At 37.7% G+C, this 19151-nt stretch overlaps 1 protein-coding gene across 4 annotated transcripts in view; it reads left to right on the top strand.

Annotated features, from left to right (window-relative positions):
• Positions 1–920: 920 nt before the first annotated feature.
• Positions 921–19151, top strand: part of LOC143028604 (uncharacterized) — a 76201-nt gene continuing 57970 nt past the window's right edge. The window contains exons 1-3 of one of the 4 annotated variants that reach the window (XM_076190949.1): positions 921–1419; positions 14694–14998; positions 15494–15655. In XM_076190949.1, the coding sequence (XP_076047064.1) occupies position 15655 (1 nt within the window). In that variant the 5' untranslated portion in view covers positions 921–1419; positions 14694–14998; positions 15494–15654. The remainder of the gene's footprint in view (positions 1420–14693; positions 14999–15493; positions 15656–19151) is intronic. The other 3 variants (XM_076190948.1, XM_076190947.1, XM_076190946.1) reach the window with 3 other exon arrangements.

The following is a 19151-nucleotide window of genomic DNA, read 5'->3' as shown; positions in this document are numbered from 1 at the left end:
TCCCCCATGAACGTGTTTCTACCAGAGTATCCGACGCTTTTAGTATACGCGCCGAACTTGTCATTTTTCTCTCTCCCATAGCTTTCCTTTGTCTTAAGACAATCCCCACCTGTGCTTGTGGCATTTTTCTTTCTAAATCACACATTTTACAAGAATACCCTATTAATACCCTATTTGACCCTCATAACTAACCCATTCCCCCTCCTCAAAATTTTAATTACATCTTAGTACAGGAGACTGGACACCAATATCCCTATCTTCTTTCCACACTTTAATTACAGTGAGGCACCTATCTAAACTAATCTTCTCATAAGTTACACAATTTCTGACGATCCCTCTCCCTCCAACATTCCCACAGTTAGGACCCAAACCTCACATGAGATTACATGGACCTAACAAAGTCCTCGACATAGGTGCGATATTGTCCTTAAAGATACGTATTTCATAAAAAAAAGTGTATCTTCGCAGTATTCCTTAAAGGTATCACTGTGCGAACAGAAAAATTACGCATAGAGAAAGAAAGGGGGAAAAATGTAAAAAAAAAAAAAAAAAAAAAAAAAAAAAAATATATATATATATATATATATATATATATATACATATATGTATGTATACATATACATATATATATGTATATATATATATATATATAGATACATATATACATATATATATATATATATATATATATATATATATATATATATATAGATGTCCCCACGATCATGAATTGGGTAGAGCTTGTCAAAAGTACTTTAACAAGGGTTCCCCAGTCGAAGTTCTCGTTGCCTCAGCCTCCTTCTAATAGGGAAGGCCGTTGGGGACCACAACTCAGTCTTATCTTCATGGCGCCGCTAACCGTCGTAGTCGGTTGCTTATCATAACGCGTGCTATTAAAAGCGATTTCCCGATCCACGATAAGAAGATGAAGTTACTGATGGCGAGGTGTGTGGCAGCTCAAGGAACGACGGTAGGCGCATGGTTGGCTTGGCGCAGTGTAGAAGCTCCTTTTGTTTGAGGATAACTCGACAGTTGATGTAGGCAACGACGAAAAACACAAACGTAATGTCAACAAAGAAATTTTACGTCGATGACAGTGCAACATCTTTCATAAATGGAAGTTACCAGTGACAGTAAGAAACATTTGCTTCTATTGTACCAGACTATTGGTTATGCGCATAACTGTGTGTGGTTGTTGAAGATATCTAGAAATTATCTAACTCACAGAAAACTCGATACCAGACGCTATAGGGATTGCCAATACGTGGGCAAATGCTGGAACCTGCAACTATGTCTACTGATGAATGGCGTAAAAGTGGATGCTACTGTTAATTTATGAGAAAGACTCACCGGACATCTCGATATGTACTAAAGCTTTGTATTCTGTGTACATTTTAGTACTTCTACAGACGCACGTTGGTGAGTACAGTTATTTAGTTCGTTTACAAGTGTTACAATGCCTGGCGTTGTTTATATCAGTGTGACACAACGCTTGTAGCTGTTTGAGGAAGTCTGTAGTGGACTTGGAATACAACATTATTTATTTCGAATGCCGTGTGCGTGGGTGGGTGGGTGTGCGTGGGTGTATATGTGTATTCTTAATTACTTAAGAATATTCTTACTTGGCTTTATCAGTGTGACTAGTATTTTCTTCACTATTTCTTCGTCCGAATAGGTAAAGGCCACCTTTATTGATTTTAACAAGTTGTAGGTTTCTCCGACAATTTTATTTATCTGTTTATCAGGAGTCGTGTCTTTTGTGATAATTACTCCCAGATCTTTTTCAGAACTCACTTTCTTTACTTCCTTTGTACCGATTTTATATTGTCCTGATATATTTTTTTTCCAAATTGCTATATGCTACATTTCTTTATGTTGAAGTCCACTTCCCACTTCTGACTCCTTTCTCAAACCCTGTTTAGATCTCTCTCTAGTGACTCACAGTCTGTTTCTGTACTTACTTTCCTCGTGAGTTTTGCGTCATCTGCAAAGAAGTTCGTGTAACATTCTACTCCCTCATCCATGACATTTGCATAAATACCAAACATTATCGGAACCAATACTGATCCCTGTGGGACAGCACTAATCACTTCTTCCCAAGTAGAATTCTCATCTCTGAGCACCACTCTCATTTTTCTTTCATGCAAGAAATCCTCCATCCATTTAAATAGTTTTCCTTGTATCCCTCCTATGGATTCCAGCTTTCTCAATGATTTTTGTGTAATACTTGTGTGTGTGTGTGTGTGTGTGTGTGTGTGTGTGTGTGTGTGTGTGTGTGTGTGTAATAAGGATCTCGGATTTCCACACTGCACCGTTCACAATATCATACTACCTTACTCTTCATGACGTCTACCGATACTTTCCAATTACTCTGGCCACCCTAGCTCATACGGCAAAGGTGACAGCTTTAGCCATAGCTGTGCACCATCTCTATGATATTTCACAAATAGATTGTCAGATAGAAAGCATAGTTCACCCCTCGGATTAGTAAAGTTGATGTGACCTTGGCTTAATACCATTTCCCGCAAGCAGCCACGAAGTTTTTTTACCAAGACACTACAACTCCTTATCAGATTAATCGAAATTTACGTTTTGTTGTTTTGAATATCAAGGACATTTCCTTTGATCGAGTCAGATGTCTTGAATATATCAATGGTTTTAGAATTCTTAATTCTACGAGTTGGGAATTCGTCCCAATTTACAGGGAAGTACTGAGACATAGTACATCAAATCTCACTAATTCTAGATCGCTCATCCCACTCTCCATCCACCCATCTATCCATTAATATATATATATATATATATATATATATATATATATATATATGTGTGTGTGTGTGTGTGTGTGTGTGTGTGTTTGTGTGTGGTATATATACATATATATATATATATATATATACATATATATATATATATATATATATATATATATATATATATATATATATATATATTGGATGAATGGTTTAGACAGATGAGAGTGTGGGTGGAGGAAGAATAAGCGAAGATGGGCTGGAACTCCTTTGTTGCTTATACGTTTCGACCGACTCGGTCTTTCTGAATTATGAATTCCTAGGAAAGACCACCCGCTTGCGTGGGATCGGTTTTTGTGGGAGGGGACGAATGTCTGTAAGAAAATGAAAAGATAGTAGCGTATAAAAGAGGGCTATTGCCACCGGGCGAATTAGCGAGCGATTAGGGGCTGCTGGTGGTCGTGGCTCGGGAGAAAAGGACTGGGAACTTGGACGGCGGCGCCGACGCCGGGATTAGGATCACCAATAGTTCAGAAAATGGTAGGAGGCGTAGTAGTAGAGAAAGGTGGAAAAACGGAAAAATCTTTAGTGGGAGGTAAACTGAAATGAGATGTAGTATAAGAGAAAGTTAGAAAGGAAACGAATTTTAGTCGAAGAAAAAGTAAGTGTAGATATTTGTGCGTGTGTCGTGGCTATGTTCGTGAGAGGTGTGTGTATGTATCTTACGGGAAGTGAGTAGAGTTTACTTCCCGCGTGTAGAGCGCGTTCCTGATAAGCCACAGGTGGGGCCTGAGTAGCTTGCTTTTCCTCAGATTGGGTTTGAGATTCTTGTAGAGTGGATTCAGTGGCGGTGCGAGGGGGGGGGGCAGGCGGGCGGGTGTTGTATTATCTCTTTTCTTCCAATCACATCTCTGAAAGCAGAGAATTACGTGATTGGGAAATGTGTGTAAATGTCAGAAGTGTAAACTCGCTCGCCAGCGTCAGCGAAGAGGCCAGCGTTAGGTTGCGGGCCGGTTGGACAGAGAGGCGTCCCAATTCTTCTCCGTCGACCAGCCTGCGAGCAGATGAGGGTTCTGAGTGAGAGTTGGGTTGGGCCTCTGCTAAGTCAGCGAGCAAGTGTGTGTGTGCCTCTTGTCTTCCAAGTACTACTCTGAAAACAGAGAATTACGTGACTTGGGAAATGTGTGTATTTGTCTTGGTGTAAACCCGCCTGCCGACGTCAACGAAGAGGTCGGCCTGTGCCAGACCGGCAGCAGCAAAGGAGATATATCTCCTCGCCACCACCGGCCGGCGAAGATTCCTCGGCGTTTGTTGAGAGAGCTGGAGTGCAGAGACGTCCGACCTCTAGGTCTTCAGTAAGCTGTCTACAAACTGCTTGAACCTTATAATTATACACCCGAAGACGGGGACACGGACAGGTCATCCCGCTGGCTGTCTGAGGATTCCCATTCCCGTACCATGTATATGTTTCCCAATCGTATTTATTATCAATTTATCAATAAGTACGATTGGGAAACATATACTTGTTTCCTGTATACTACAATTAGTTAATTACAATTAGGGAAATACACACAGCATGCGGGTGTAGTGGTTCCCGCCAAGGCCTGAAAAAGCATCACAGCGTTGCAAGCCTTTACTCCTCACTGTTGGGCAAGATTTTGTGTATATACCTAGTTGTATTATACGGGAAGGGGATCTATGCTCGTAGTGACCCGTCTTTGTATCTCTCAGCATCTAGTTTGTTCTCAAATTCTTGTATGGTTTTTGTACACACAATTGTTTCGTCCAATTTGTTCCAGACATCCACTACTATGGAATCTATTTTTTTTTTTCAGATCTCTTCTATAACTATTATTTTTTAGTTTCTTTTCATGCCCTATTGCTTTTTCTTTCATCCCACTTTAATAAGTCTCCTCTGTCAAGGACTTCCATGCCTTTCATGATTCTGTAAATGGCCAATAGATTTCCTCTTTCTCTTCTTTGTTCCAGGGTTGGTAGTTTCAGTTTAGGCAATCTTTGTTCGTATGTCAATTTTGAAAGTGTTGGGGACATCATGAACGTTGCTCTTTGGATATATGTATTTTTTGTGCTGGGTGTCCAAAGTGTCACAGCGTAGTCCAATCTTGGTCTTATCAGTGTGACTAGTATTTGTTTTACCATTACTTCATCCAAGTAATTAAAGGCACTTTTATTGATCTTAGTAAATTGTAGGTTTCCCCAACTATTTTGTTTATATGCTTGTCTGAGAACATGTCTTTGTTAATAATTACTCCTACGTCCTTTTCGGAGCTTTCTTTACTTCCTTTGTAGCAATTTTATATTGTCCTGATATTCTTTTTTTTTCTCATTTTCCAAACTATTATATTGCATTTCTTGCTGTTGAAGTTCACTTCCCACTTTTGGCTCCATTCCCAGACTTTTTCTAGTTCTCTCTATAGTGATTCACAGTCTTTTTCTGTACTTGTTTTCTTTAGTTTTGTGTCGTCTGCAAAGAAGTTCATATAACATTCTACCCCTTCATCCATGTCATATATATATATATATATATATATATATATATATATATATATATATATATATATATATATATATATAATATTATTGGAGCTATTACTGAACCTTGGGGGACTCCACTTATTTCTTCCCAGATCGAGTTTTTATCTCGAAGTACCACCTTCATTTTTACCCGTGCAAGAAATCTTCCATCCATTTCAATAATTTTCCTTGTACACCTGTTGTTTCGAGTTTTCTTAATAGCTTTTTGTGTGGTACTTTATCAAACGCCTTTTGTAAATCCAGGAAAGCACAATCTGCCCATCCGTCCCTTTCTTGCATTATATCTATTAACCTTGAATAAAAACAAATCAAGTTTGTAATACATTATTTTCCTTGTCTAAAACCATCTTTTTTTATTCAGTATATTTTCTTCCAGATGTTTAGTCCATCTACTTTAGTGACTTTTTCACATATTGTAATTATTGCACTTGTAAGGGAGACCGGTCTGTGTGTGTGTGTGTGTGTGTGTGTGTGTGTGTGTGTGTGTGTGTGTGTGTGTGTGTGTGTGTGTGTGTGTGTGTGTGTGTGTGTGTGTGATCACAGCATTAACCACAGATCTGACCATCTGAGATCTCATCCGGGAGAGTCAAAACTATTGATTACGAGTTGAGCACATGAACCAAGACCATGGTGAACTACGCACACGCGCGCGCGCGCACAAGCGGTCCGGGTCACGTGTCAATACTCCAGACGAAAACAAACACTTGCAGATGATAATATTGCGAATGATTACTCGTATTCGTCAGACGCGTTTCATAAGCATATGGGCGACATTACGTCATCTGTTGGCCTTGAAGTCGGAGCATTGTGCCAACAATAACAATCAACGATGCCATATCCTTGAAGACAATGCCGTACCGAAGATGAATCATACGACTGATAAAGGAGAAGTGTAAGGACAGCAGGACGGGTAGACGATAGAAGTTATTGTTATTATTATCAATGTTATTATTAATATTATCCTTATTATTGTTATTGTTGTAGTTATTATTAATAGTAATAATAATAATAATAATGATATTGTTATCCTTATCATTATTATTATAATGATAATAATTATTATTATTACTATTATCATTATTATTATTATTATCATTATTATTATCATTATTATTATCATTATTATTATCATTATTATTATCATTATCATTATCAATCATTATTATCATTATCATTATCATTATCATTATTATCATTATCATCATTATTATTAATTATCATTATTATTATTATTATTATTATTATTATTAATTATTATTATTATTGTCATTATTATTCCGGAGGACTGGAGGAGTGCCTGTACAGTTCCACTTTGCAAGGGAAAGGGGACAAGTGTGAGCGTAGTAGTTTCGGAGGGAACAGTTTGTTGAGTGTAGTTGGGAAGGCTTATGGTAGGTTTTTGTTTGAGAGGATCAGGAGAAGAACAGGAGTAATTGGTGAGGAACAGTGTGGGCTTAGGACAGATAGGGGTTCCATGGATTAGATTTTTGTGGTATGGCAGATATGTGAGAAAGCTTTAAGATTTTTTTTTTTTTTTTTTTTAGGGGGGCTTTACGGATTTGGAAAAGGCTTATGACAGAGTGGACAGGAAGGCACTATGGGAGGTATTGTTGATATATGGGATAGGAGGAAAGCTGTTAAGAGCAGTCAAGAGTTTTTACGAGAGTAGTAGAGCCTGTGTTAGAATTAGAAATGGAGAGAGTGAGTGGTTTGAGGTAAAGGTGGGACTTCGCCAGGGACGTGTTATGTCGCCTTGGCTGTTCAATTTATACATGGATGGGGTGGTGCGAGAGGTAAACGCAAGGGCCGGGGGTTAGAGGCTGTTAAAGAAAATGGAGAAAAGTTGGAGATAAGCCAGTTGTTGTTTGCTGACGTCATTGCGCTCGTGGCAGGATCAAAGGAGGGATTAAGGAAGTTAGTGACAGAGTTTGGGAAGGTGTGTGAATAAAGGAAGTTGAAGATAAATGTGGGTAAAAGTAAGGTGATAAGATGTACAAGGGGAGAATGTGGCAGCAAATTGGAAGTGAGTATTGAGGGAGATAAACTGGAGGAAGTGGATAGCTTTAGATACTTGGGTGCGAATGTGGCGGGAAATGGAGGAGTGGAGGTGGAAGTAGAATGTAGATTGAGAGAAGCAAGTAAATGCATTGGGGGATTAAAAACTGTAATGAGAAATGGACACTTAGGGGAAGGATCCTAAGAGGAGATTGTATGGAGTGATTGTACCGACAGCACAATATGGGACAGAAACGTGGAACATAAGAGGAAGAGAAGAGTTTGAATGTGTTTGAGATGAGGTGCCTGAGAAGTATGATAGTGGTTGCTAGGCTGGATAGAGTGAAAAACGAAGAGGTGAGGAGGAAAGCGAGGGTAGAAAGGGAGTTGAGAGATAGGGTTGATGAAAGAATATCGGGATGGTTTGGACACATGGAAATAACGAGTGAAAAAAGATTAGTAAAAGGTGTGGAAGGCAGAGGTGAAAGGAGTGAACATGAGGGGGCAACCAAGGATGAGATGGATGGATGAGGTAAAAGGAGCACTGGGAAACAGGGGAATGTCTGTTGAAGAAGGAAGGGAGAAGGCAGCAGATAGGGGTGAGTGAAGAATGGTTGTGTATGGATAATGCGGAGATGCATGGGAGATGGAAGGGCGTGGGTGTATGTGTGAATTATATTTTGACGCAGCCCAAAGGGATTTCTCCACGCCTTCTATTTTTCTGAATGAGGGGGCGGAGAGGGTGGGGGGTCGCCGATTAAATGAATCGGCCTTGCTGTGGATGTGCTGTGTCTTGCTGCATTGCTTGTGACCCAGGACAGTGGGCGAGATGCAGGGATGACACGTCATCCACGGGAAGCCAAGAGGGTGGGAGGGAGGGAGAGGGGGTGAATGGGAGTGGAGTATGTGGGGATGGAATGGGTAGGAATGGATTTTTATGGTTTTGTTTTTTGGCTACCTCCCTTGTAAGGGGGAAAAGACGTTGGCATATGTATTATTATTATTATTATTATTTTACTATTATTATTATTATCATTATCATAATTGTTATTATTATTATTATTATTATCATTATTATTATCATTATTATCACTATTGTTATTATCATTATTATTATTATCATCATCATTATCATTATTAATACTATTAGCAATAATAGTTGCACTTTTATTATTATTATTATTATTATCAGTATTATTATTATTATTAGAAGATAAAAGAAAGCTAAAGATAAATGTGGGTAAAAGTAAGGTGATGAGATGTACAAGGGGTGAAAGTGGCAGTAGACTGGAAGTGAGCATTAAGGGAGAGCGACTGGAGGAAGTGGATAGTTTTAGATACTTGGGTGCAAATATGGCAGGAAAAGGTGGAGTGAAGGTAGGGGTAGAATGTAGGTTGAGAGAAGCGAGTAAATGCCTTGGTGGATTGAAGTGTGTAATGAGGAATAGACATTTGGGAATGGATGCTAAGAGGAGACTGTATGAAGGAGTGATTGTGCCAACAGCACTGTATGGGGCAGAAACATGGAACATAAGAGAGGAAGAGAGAAGGAGTTTGAATGTGTTTGAGATGAGGTGTCTGAGAAGTATGATGGGGGTTACTAGGCTGGATAGAGTGAGAAATGAGGTGAGGAGGAGAACAGGGGTGGAAAGGGAGTTGGGAGATAGGGTTAATGAAAAAGTATTAGGATGGTTTGGACACATGGAAAGAATGAGTGAAGAAAGATTAGTAAAAGAGGTATGGAAGGCAGATGTAGAGGGAGTGAACATGAGGGGACGTCCTAGGATGAGGTGGATGGATGGGGTGAAGGGTGCTTTGGGGAAGAGGGGAATGTCTGTTGAGGAAGGACGGGAGAGGACAGAAGACAGGGGTGAATGGAGAATGGTTGTATATGGATGAGTTTGTGATGCATGAGGTGGAATGGGCGGGGCGGTGGGGGTGAGGTAGTATGTGTGAGCAAATTTTGACGCAGCCCGAAGGGATTTCTCCCCGTCTTCTCCTTTTATGCATGGGGGGACGGAGAGGGGGGAGGTCGCCGATGTAATGAAGCGGCCTTGCTGTGGATGTGCTGTGTCTTGCGACACTGCTTCTGACCCGGGGCAGTGGACAAGGTGCAGGGATGATCCGTCATCCAGGAGGTGCTAAGATAAGAGGGAGGGTGGAAGGGTGTGGAGTGTATTCAGGGATGGAATGGGTGGGAATGATTTATGCCTTTTCCTTTTTGGCTACCTCCCTTGTAAGGGGGAAAAAGCCTTGGTATATGTATGTATGTATTATTATTATTATTATTATTATTATTATTATTATTATTATTATTATTATTAATAGTAATAATAATAATATCATTATTAAACATCTTCAGAGATTGAAGAGTGTCAGGAGAAATAGGTATCAGGGAATGGATACAAAGAGAATATGATATGAAAGGTTGAATACGCCGACGGCTTTGTATGGGAAAGAGACTTAGAATTTAAGAGAGGTCAAGTTTAAATGTAATTGAGATTACTAGGCATTACTAGGTTGGATAGAGTGAGAAACGAGGAGTTAGGGGGATGGCGGAGGTGGAAAAGGAGATGGCGGATGGGGCAGATGAAAGAGTATAGAGATGGTTTGGACACATGGAAAGAATGAGAGAAGAAAGAATTGGTAAAAGAGGCGTGGAAGGCAGAGATGAATGGAGTGAACTTGAGGGAGCGACCGATGTGATGGATGGATGGGGTGAAATTGGCGTTGAACAAGAGGGGAATGTCAGTTGAGCAAGGAAGAGAGAAGGCAGGAGATAGGGGTGAGTAGAGAATAGTTGTGTATGAATGATATTTGGATGCAACCTGAAGGGATTTCTCCCCGTCTTCTCTATTTTCTGCACGAGGGGACGGGGAATGGGTGTCGCCGATTAAGTAAAGTAGCCCTGCTGTGGATGTGCTGTGTCTTGCTGCATTGCCTCTGACCTGGGTAGAGGGCAGGAGATAGGGATGACCCGTTATCCATGAGAAGCTAAGATAAGAGAGAAGAGAGGGTGGTGGAGGGGAGTGGAGTGGCTTTGACTTAGTTACCTCCCTTATAATGGCGAAGAAGCCTAATAGTATATAGATAGATAACTAGATTCGATTGTGTATATTATCAGGCTTTTGATGCCTCCTTATCAGCGTGTGAAAAAGACTTACACGTGGTGCTGAGAAAGTTTACCTTGAAATCAATATCCTATTTTGAAAATTTATTTTGAAATTATCGAACGCTACGCAACTGCGTAATGAAACAAGTGCTTTCTCATTTTTTTTTTTTTTTAGAATTTAGAATATGTCGATTTCAGTTAATAAATTTATTTATCATATTTCAGTACCACTGCCTGAATAATCTGCCATATTGTAATCATCTACTTTTCTGTTAAATTTCGTTGGAATGGTTTATATAAAATATTCTTAAATCTTTTAGATTTCGGTACAATTTGCAGAATATAGTTCTTTCAATATTGCTAAGTTCCATGATTCTATTTTGTAGACTATTATCAACAATTTGTTATGAAGAAAATTCAAGAACAAAGCGTGAAAAGTTTTTGTTGTCGTTTCTTGACTGACGACTATATATTAAATTATCTCGACATTTTAAAATGAATTTGATGGAATTGTATTTGTATACGAGTTATCAATTCAATTCATTTTTTTTTAATTGGTTTACTTATATTTTCTACCGAACTTATGATATAGTCGTATCATAACTATCCATCATATATGTATGTATATATATATTATATATATATATATATATTATATATATATATATATATATATATATATATATAGAGAGAGAGAGAGAGAGAGAGAGAGAGATTATATAAAAATAATAGTTTGTATAAGTAATCGAAATCTGAAAATGTTCCATGGCGTCACAACTGAAGATGAGCCAATCAGAAGAGACATAACATAAAGACTGAGGACCAGCCAATCAGAAGAAAAGGCGACATGACATCACGACTGAAGACCAGCCAATCAGAAGAAATGGCGACATGATGTCACGAATTGTTTACCGTGTTACAGAATGAGGGAAATATGTTATTTTGTTGAATAGAATGTTAAATTAATGAACGATGAGCAGCAAGCCGCCGAAGGCCGCTCAAGGCGAAGCCAACACACACACACACACACACACACACACACACACACACACACACACACACACACACACACACACACACACACACACACACACACCATACAATGACACATTGGATTCAAGAGAACACTAGGTATAGAAATGAAGAACCATCGAGACTAGACCTAATAATCACACCAGAACCTGAAATAGTGGACAATATTGAATATAAGACACCAATAAGTAAAAGTGACCACAAATTGATTGAACTGGAACTAAATGAGGAAAAATTCATGAAAAGAAATGAACAATATAGAAGAGGAAGAATGATGTATGATTTTTTTTTTATATAAAATAAGAGATTTTTTTCAAAAAGAAAACTGTGAAAGAATATACAAAGAGGAAACAACAGTGGAAGAGAAAGGGAATATTTTGACAAAAGTTTATAAAAAAAAAAGAGGAGTGGAAAAGCATGTCCCAAGACAAAAGCAAGAAAAAGAATATGTAAAGTGCTGGTACAACAAAAGTTGTAGGAAGTTAAAAAAACAAAAGAGATAAAGCTTGGACCAAATGGAAGAGATACAAAAGACCTGAAAAATGGAAAATATATACTTGTTATAGAAATGAATATGTACTAGTGTGCAGAGAGGAAAAGAGAAAATATGAAAAAGATGTTATAGAAAAATGTAAAGATCAACCAAAACTATTTTACAGATTTGTAAACAAACTGAAAAACAAACAAGAATTAGAGAAATTAAGACAAGGAGGAGTTGAATACACAGAGGAAATAGAAATGGCAGAAATTATGAACAAGCATTTTAAATCGGTGTTTACAAGGGAGAACATACAACCTGGAGAGATCGAATGGGAGGAGAAAGTTCCCCCTATGAAAGAAATAGAAGTAACAAAGAATGAAATAATGAAACACTTGAGTAATCTTCATGTCAGAAAATCGCATGGACCAGATGAAATAGCAAACTGGATTTTGAAAGAATGCAGGAATGAACTGGCAGACAAAATGCATAGCATAATAAACAGTTCCTTGAAAGAAGGAAAAGTTCTAGAAGATTGGAAAAAACAAATATAGTACCTATATATAAAGGGGGAAATAAAGAACACCCTACCAACTATAGACCAGTCTCTCTAACAAGTACAATAGCAAAAATTTGTGAAAGAATTATCAAAAGTAGATGGGTAAAATATTTAGAAAAAAACAATGTGCTAAATCCAAGGCAATTTAGATTCAGACAAGGACGATCATGCGTCACCAATTTAGTATGTTTCTATTCAAGGCTAATAGATATAATACAAGAAAGAGATGGATGGGCTGATTGTGCATTTCTAGACCTAAAAAAAAGCTTTTGACAAAGTACCACATAAGAAGTTGCTTAAGAAATTAGAAACTGAAGGAGGAATACAGGGCAAACTGCTTAAATTGATGGAAGACTTTTTGCAAGAAAGAAAAATGAGAGTAGTGATAAGAGACAAACACTCTAATTGGGATGAAGTAATAAATGGTGTTCCACAAGGAACAGTTCTGGCCCCAATAATATTTGCTATATGTATTAATGATATGAATGAAGAAATTGAAAGTTATATGCGCTTCTTTGCAGATGATGCAAAACTATTAAAAAAAAGTGAACAATGAAGAAGATTGTGAGTCACTACAGAGTGATCTCAATAAAGTATGGGAATGGAGTAGGAAGTGGGAGATGGAGTTCAATACTTAGACGTGGAGTATAATGGAATTTGGAAAAAGAAAAAAGAATAATAGGATCATATAAACTAGGAGAAGAAAGAAAAAAAAATGAGAAGGACCTGGAAGTCATTATTATGAATAATATGTCACCTGAGAAACATATAAACAAGATTTTTGGAGAAACTCATAATTTGATAAGAACAATCAAAGTGGCATTTACATACCTGGATGAAGAAATGGTGAAGAAAATACTAATCACTCTGATAAGACCAAGATTGGAATATACAGCAACGATGTGGTCACAAAGTACAAAAAAATGTATAACAAAACTTGAAAGAATACAAAGAGCAATTACAAAATTGGCACCAACTCTCTCAAAACTATCATATGAAGAGAGACTAGCAAAACTTGAGCTACAGACATTAGAGCAAAGAAGAGAGAGAGGAGATTTGATAACTATTTACAGAATCATGAAAGGCATAGAAACTATTGATAGAGAGGATCTGATAAAATGGGATGATAGAAATACAAGAGGACACGGAAAGAAAATCAAGAAAGACAGCTATAGAAGAGATCTGAAAAAGAACAGCTTTCCTCACAGAGTAATAGACATTTGGAACAAGTTAGATGAGAAAGTGGTGTGTGCAAAAACAATACATGAATTTAAAAACAGTTTAGATAAAATGAGATATGAAGACGGGACACCACGAGCATAGCTCCCCTTCCCGTAAAATACAACTAGGTAAATACACACACACACATACACCCGGTAAAGCCGGGACGGGCACAACTCGGGGTTCGTATTACTAAAATCATAACCCGCTATTACCTTGGCAGATACTTATCTAAGACAGCGAAATAGAAGGAGACCCAAGCATTAGTTCACTCGTTGGTAGGCTTCGGTAGAGAGGCGAGTTTATCTAAAGTTTGAAAAGCTGACAGACAGGTTAAAAGGTTTGTTATGTATGAGCTTTATCGTTTTATGAGTTTTTCTTAATTACGAAAAATTGATCTATGTTACATCAATCCCTTTACATTATATTTTGTAAATGCTGCCTAATGTGTCTAAATATCTACTTATATATTGCCAATATAAAATTAATAAGCGACTAAAGTTTTCTTCGTCAAATGTGGACCTGTACACAGACGACGCGACGTCGCCCGAGTGATCATATTGTCGACATTTTAGAGATTAAATTGATACCCACACTTCTGGGCCTGATACGCTCAACTGAGCTTATCAGGCATCTATATAGTCCTTCAAATAATGAAATATCCAGTTCTAGTGCTCTGCCAGCAAACGGTGCAATAGAAAGAACGTTTTAATTTTTCAGTAGTCATTTGCAGTATTTACTTCTGTCTACATGTGATTTATATATAAGTCATTGTTGTTTCATACCACGTGCTAGACTTGTGATCGACAGTAATTATCCTCCGGATGAAAGCTTAGAGTTCGCCGCTAACCATCACAACAGAAATCACGTACAGGAAGAAATACAACGACAATGTTCTGTTATTGTAAATATATAAAAAAAAATTTTATTGGAAATATGCACATATATTCCAACTTATATTGAATATACACATATGTTTTCTTGCAGGTTGTTCCAGAAAGCCAAGGATATGTTTTTGACTTCATCTGTCCAAGTCGATGAAGTCGCTTTCTTGTAGTGCATTCGAGAACTAAAAATAGATAAATAAAAAAATAAAAAAAATCCCAAAGGCTCTATCTTTTGAGACAAGACAATGCAGTGAGGGAGCAAATATTCGAAGAAGAATATGACTACTAGTTTTGTAAGGATAATGAGGAAATGTGGCTTTTGTGATGAAATCTGAAAAGATCGTCCAGCCAATCAGGGTCAGAAGGCACTCTGGAACAAAATGAGATTTACGAGCGACAAACCAGGTAAGTTGTCGTTACTTTGACAGTGATTAATTGTACATTATTTTTTTTTTTTATCATCAGTAACCAAAGATTCTATCCATGGGATGTTATGCCAAAAGTTGGAGACATAGATTGATAAAAGCGATCAGTATTATTTAAATATTTATTTATTAATTTTGATCAAACTGAACACCCTTTTTGATAATTATTAAGTGTATTTTTGCGTTATTTTTCGTGTAGCATATTATATGCATTATGTTATTTTCATTACACTGTATCTTAGAACAGGCGCGGATCCAGGGGGGGGGGGCTGAGGGGGCTGAAGCCCCCCCCAAATTTGTTCTTCCATGAATCATTGTAAGGATGTCATTTAATCGATTTTAGTACTTTCTGATGTTTTGCCAGGTCCGGGGGTTAAATAAACTGACAGCATGTGTGCGGTATTTGGGCGGAATTGTGCTGTGTTTGGCATTTGTTTAATTCCATTTATCTGTTTTTGTATTGCGCGTGTTGTAGGGTTGCCAGGGTTGTGTCTCTGTTGCACTGAAAAGGGATAGAAAGGAGATAGACCACGTTCGTTGGCCGTTTAACATACCTGTATTGTCACCTATATGACTGTTTTGTGTTGTTGAAGCAATCAAGTTGAAGCAATCAATCAAGAAGTATCATCTGCAACCAGTAAGTATTCAGGAATACCACAGGCTTTATAGATATCGTTAATGTAAATCAAAAACAAAATAGGACCTAGAATACTACCTTGAGGTACCCCTATACTTACACCCATTAATCTCGATTTAACACCGTTAAATAAGACAACTTGATTACGATTAGATAAATATGACTGAAACATCTGAAGTTCAAAGTCTCTTATTCCGTACTCAGCCATTTTCATCAATAGAATACAACTGTGTCAAAAGCCTTTTTAATGTCTAGAAAAACTACGGCACATATTTTTTATTAGATAGTCGAGTTGCAATATATTCATGTAAGAGAGCAACAGGCATATATGTTGAGTGTTTTTCACGGAATCCAAATTGATTGTCGAAAATGATCCCATGGTACTCGAGGTAATCTACAAATTTCTCAAGAATAATGGTTTCAAGTACTTTAGACAATACCGGAAGGATCGAAATCGGACGAAAATTTGATATGTTTGATGTGGGCCCATCTTTATAAGAACATAAGAATAAAGGAGACTGCAAAAGACCATAAGGCCTACACTAGGCAGCTCCGTATCCATCACCACCTGTCATCCCCATCCATAAAGTTGTCTAATCGTTTTTTAAAACAACTGATAGTTTCAGCGCTTACTACTTGGTTACTAAGTTTATTCCATTCATCGACCACCCTATTAGTAAACCAATTCTTGCCTATTTCCTTCTTAAATCTAAATTTGTCCAGTTTACACCCATTACTGCGAGTCCTGCCCTGTTGTTTTATTATGATGACCTTGTTTGCATCACCCTTGTTATAGCCTTTGATCCACTTGAACACTTCTATTAGATCACCCCGCACTCTGCGTCTTTCCAGAGAGTGTAAGTTTAGGTGCCTAAGCCTCTCTTCGTAAGGCAAATTTCCGAGTCCTTGTATCATTTTGGTCATTCTTCTCTGTACTGATTCTAGTGAATTTATGTCCATTCTGTAGGACGGAGACCAAAACTGTACTGCATAGTCAAGGATGGGTCTAACTATCGCTAGAGTTTAATAATTACCTCTAAACTTCTAATCGTTACCGTCCTAGCAATGAAGCCTAATGGTCAGTTAGCTTTATTTCTGGCGCTAATGCACTGCTTCTTGGTTTTAAGGTCCGGACTCACCAGAACTCCCAAGTCCCTCTCGGGTGTACTACAGCAATTTTTAGGACATTAGGAAAGCAACTCTGTTGAAAGCACAAAGTTATTAAATGCATGAGTAAATGAATAATTTTGGGAGCAGCAATTTTAAGGATCTTTGTATTAAGGCAATCATAGCCATTGGACTTATTTTTAAGATTATTTATATTACACAAAATATCGTGAGTTGATGGTTTTATTAGACTAAATTGTGATGAGACTGGAGTTATATATTGAAGTGGGTTTCCTGGGTCATTTGGCAGCTTATCAGCCAATAAACTACCAATTGAACAGAAAAAGTTATTAAACATGTCAGCGATCTCATGGTTGTCAGTTACCTGCCTGTTATTGTGAATAAACAAATTGGGAGTATTATTACTTCTCTTTTTATTAATTACTTCAAGAAGTATTGACCAGAGTTTCTTCGGAACCGATGAATTTTCTTCAAGTTTTTTGAGATAGTATTGCTTACGAGCCGATTTAATTGATGAGTTGAGAACATTACGATATCTGATAAAATTGTGTTTATTAAGTTCAGAGTTGCACTTAATGTATTTTTTATAAAGTTTATTTTTTAAATTGATGCATTTCAATAAGTTATTTGTTATCCAAGGTTTGATTGGTATCTTTCTTCTTGATGTTATTTTAGTCGTTAATTTAGTAATTTCTTCATTAAATGTAGTTATCAAACAATTGGCGAAATCATTGTGGTGACAAGTATAATGCACAGTTGCAGTTAACCGTTGAGGTGTAAGCATCTACTTGAGTAAGCAGGTAAACTATTACTTATTCGTTTATAATATCTCTTGCAATTGTTTAATAACCCAAAGGTACCGTATTTTCCGGCGTATAGTGCGCGACTTTTTTCCGTTGTAAGGGCCTAAACATGGGGGGTGCGCATTATAGCCTACGATAAAACATGGGGGGTGCGCATTATAGCCTACGATAAAAATTCTGCGGCTGTGTGTGTAATTTTTTTTCACAACAACGTGACGATGTTGGCCGTCACAAAGTCGGGACGGCACACTTCTCTGTGACGTTCCGTGAGAACAAGAAGAACAGCTATGGTGATATGAAAGAATACGCCACCATGGGCCATGTAAATATTTGGTATAGGTAGGTATCTATCGAATCTTATTTTTCATGTTTAAATAGGCCTAAACACCATGAAACATGATCAATATTCATGATATTTGCCCATGTTCACAGCATCCTAGTTTGAATTTTTATGTTGGCTTTGTTGCTTCACTTTAGGTATAGTACAAATTCCGTTGCGGCCGTTCATAAACTCATGTCAAACACGTGACTACAACACCCTCTTTCGGGAGTTATATTAACTAAACGTCACCTCGATGAGAGACTGTCCTATTTCACCACTGTTATTGCAGGTTCAAAGCTAAAACGAAGCAGTTTGTAGTTTGTTTCAGTATTAAAAAAAATGGTAAAGACGAATTATTTCCTTAAGATATAAAATGAACATTTTCTGTAAAAATCCCGAAATTTTTCTGTATATTTTACTTTCAATAAACTTTTTTTAGATCATATTTCCTACAAACTATTTAAGCTACAAAGTAATAAGGGACCAACGCACAACATGAGTCATATACCGGTACATGTAGTTCCGACTTTTTCTTAGTTGTGTCCTGATTGATGCCTAAACTGACACTTAATTTAGTGACAAATCAACAGATTTCCCAGCGGTGGCTCTAGCCAATGAAAAATACTTCTCCATGTAACCTCGTTCACATGATACTAAGTAATTAATCGCCGTTATTTCATTGGTTTATTTTTACTAACATTAATTATCGTAGTCTATGCAAATATTTTGGATCCGTAAAACAGCACTGGTACCAACATCATGAACGTTGGCCGTTTTAGCTCACCCGGAATATGCGAGATCAGGGCCGAGATTGACAGTTCTATTGCCAATCTAGCCTACACTAAATACCCTCTTGCGAGAGTTTGTTAAACTAAACGTCACTTCAGTAAAGACACTTATGAACCGAAACATAGTTACTGCATGGCGATAAAAACTTGTACACGGTGATAAAAACTTGTAAGATGAATTATTCCCTCAGGATAGTAAATTAAAAATTTTCTGTAAAAATCCGAAATTTTTCATGTACATTTTGTATTCAATAAACTTTTCATGGCTCAAATTTCCCACAAAACAATGAACCAACGCAAGCAGGAGTCGCATACATGCAGTTCACGAGCTTTAGCCACCAGTGACTTTTCCTAGCATGCGCGTTATACGCCGGTGCGCGCTATCTGTGTACTGAGATAACGTAGTGCATGGGTGCGCATTATAACCCGATGCGCATTTTAAGCCGGAAAATACG

Source organism: Oratosquilla oratoria, chromosome 9 (assembly GCF_046742065.1).
Source record: "Oratosquilla oratoria isolate Oo_2021 chromosome 9, ASM4674206v1, whole genome shotgun sequence".
In the NCBI taxonomy this organism is placed as follows: domain Eukaryota; kingdom Metazoa; phylum Arthropoda; class Malacostraca; order Stomatopoda; family Squillidae; genus Oratosquilla; species Oratosquilla oratoria.
The sequence above is the reverse complement of the archived record's forward strand: the minus strand, read 5'-3'. Positions and strand labels throughout refer to the sequence as shown.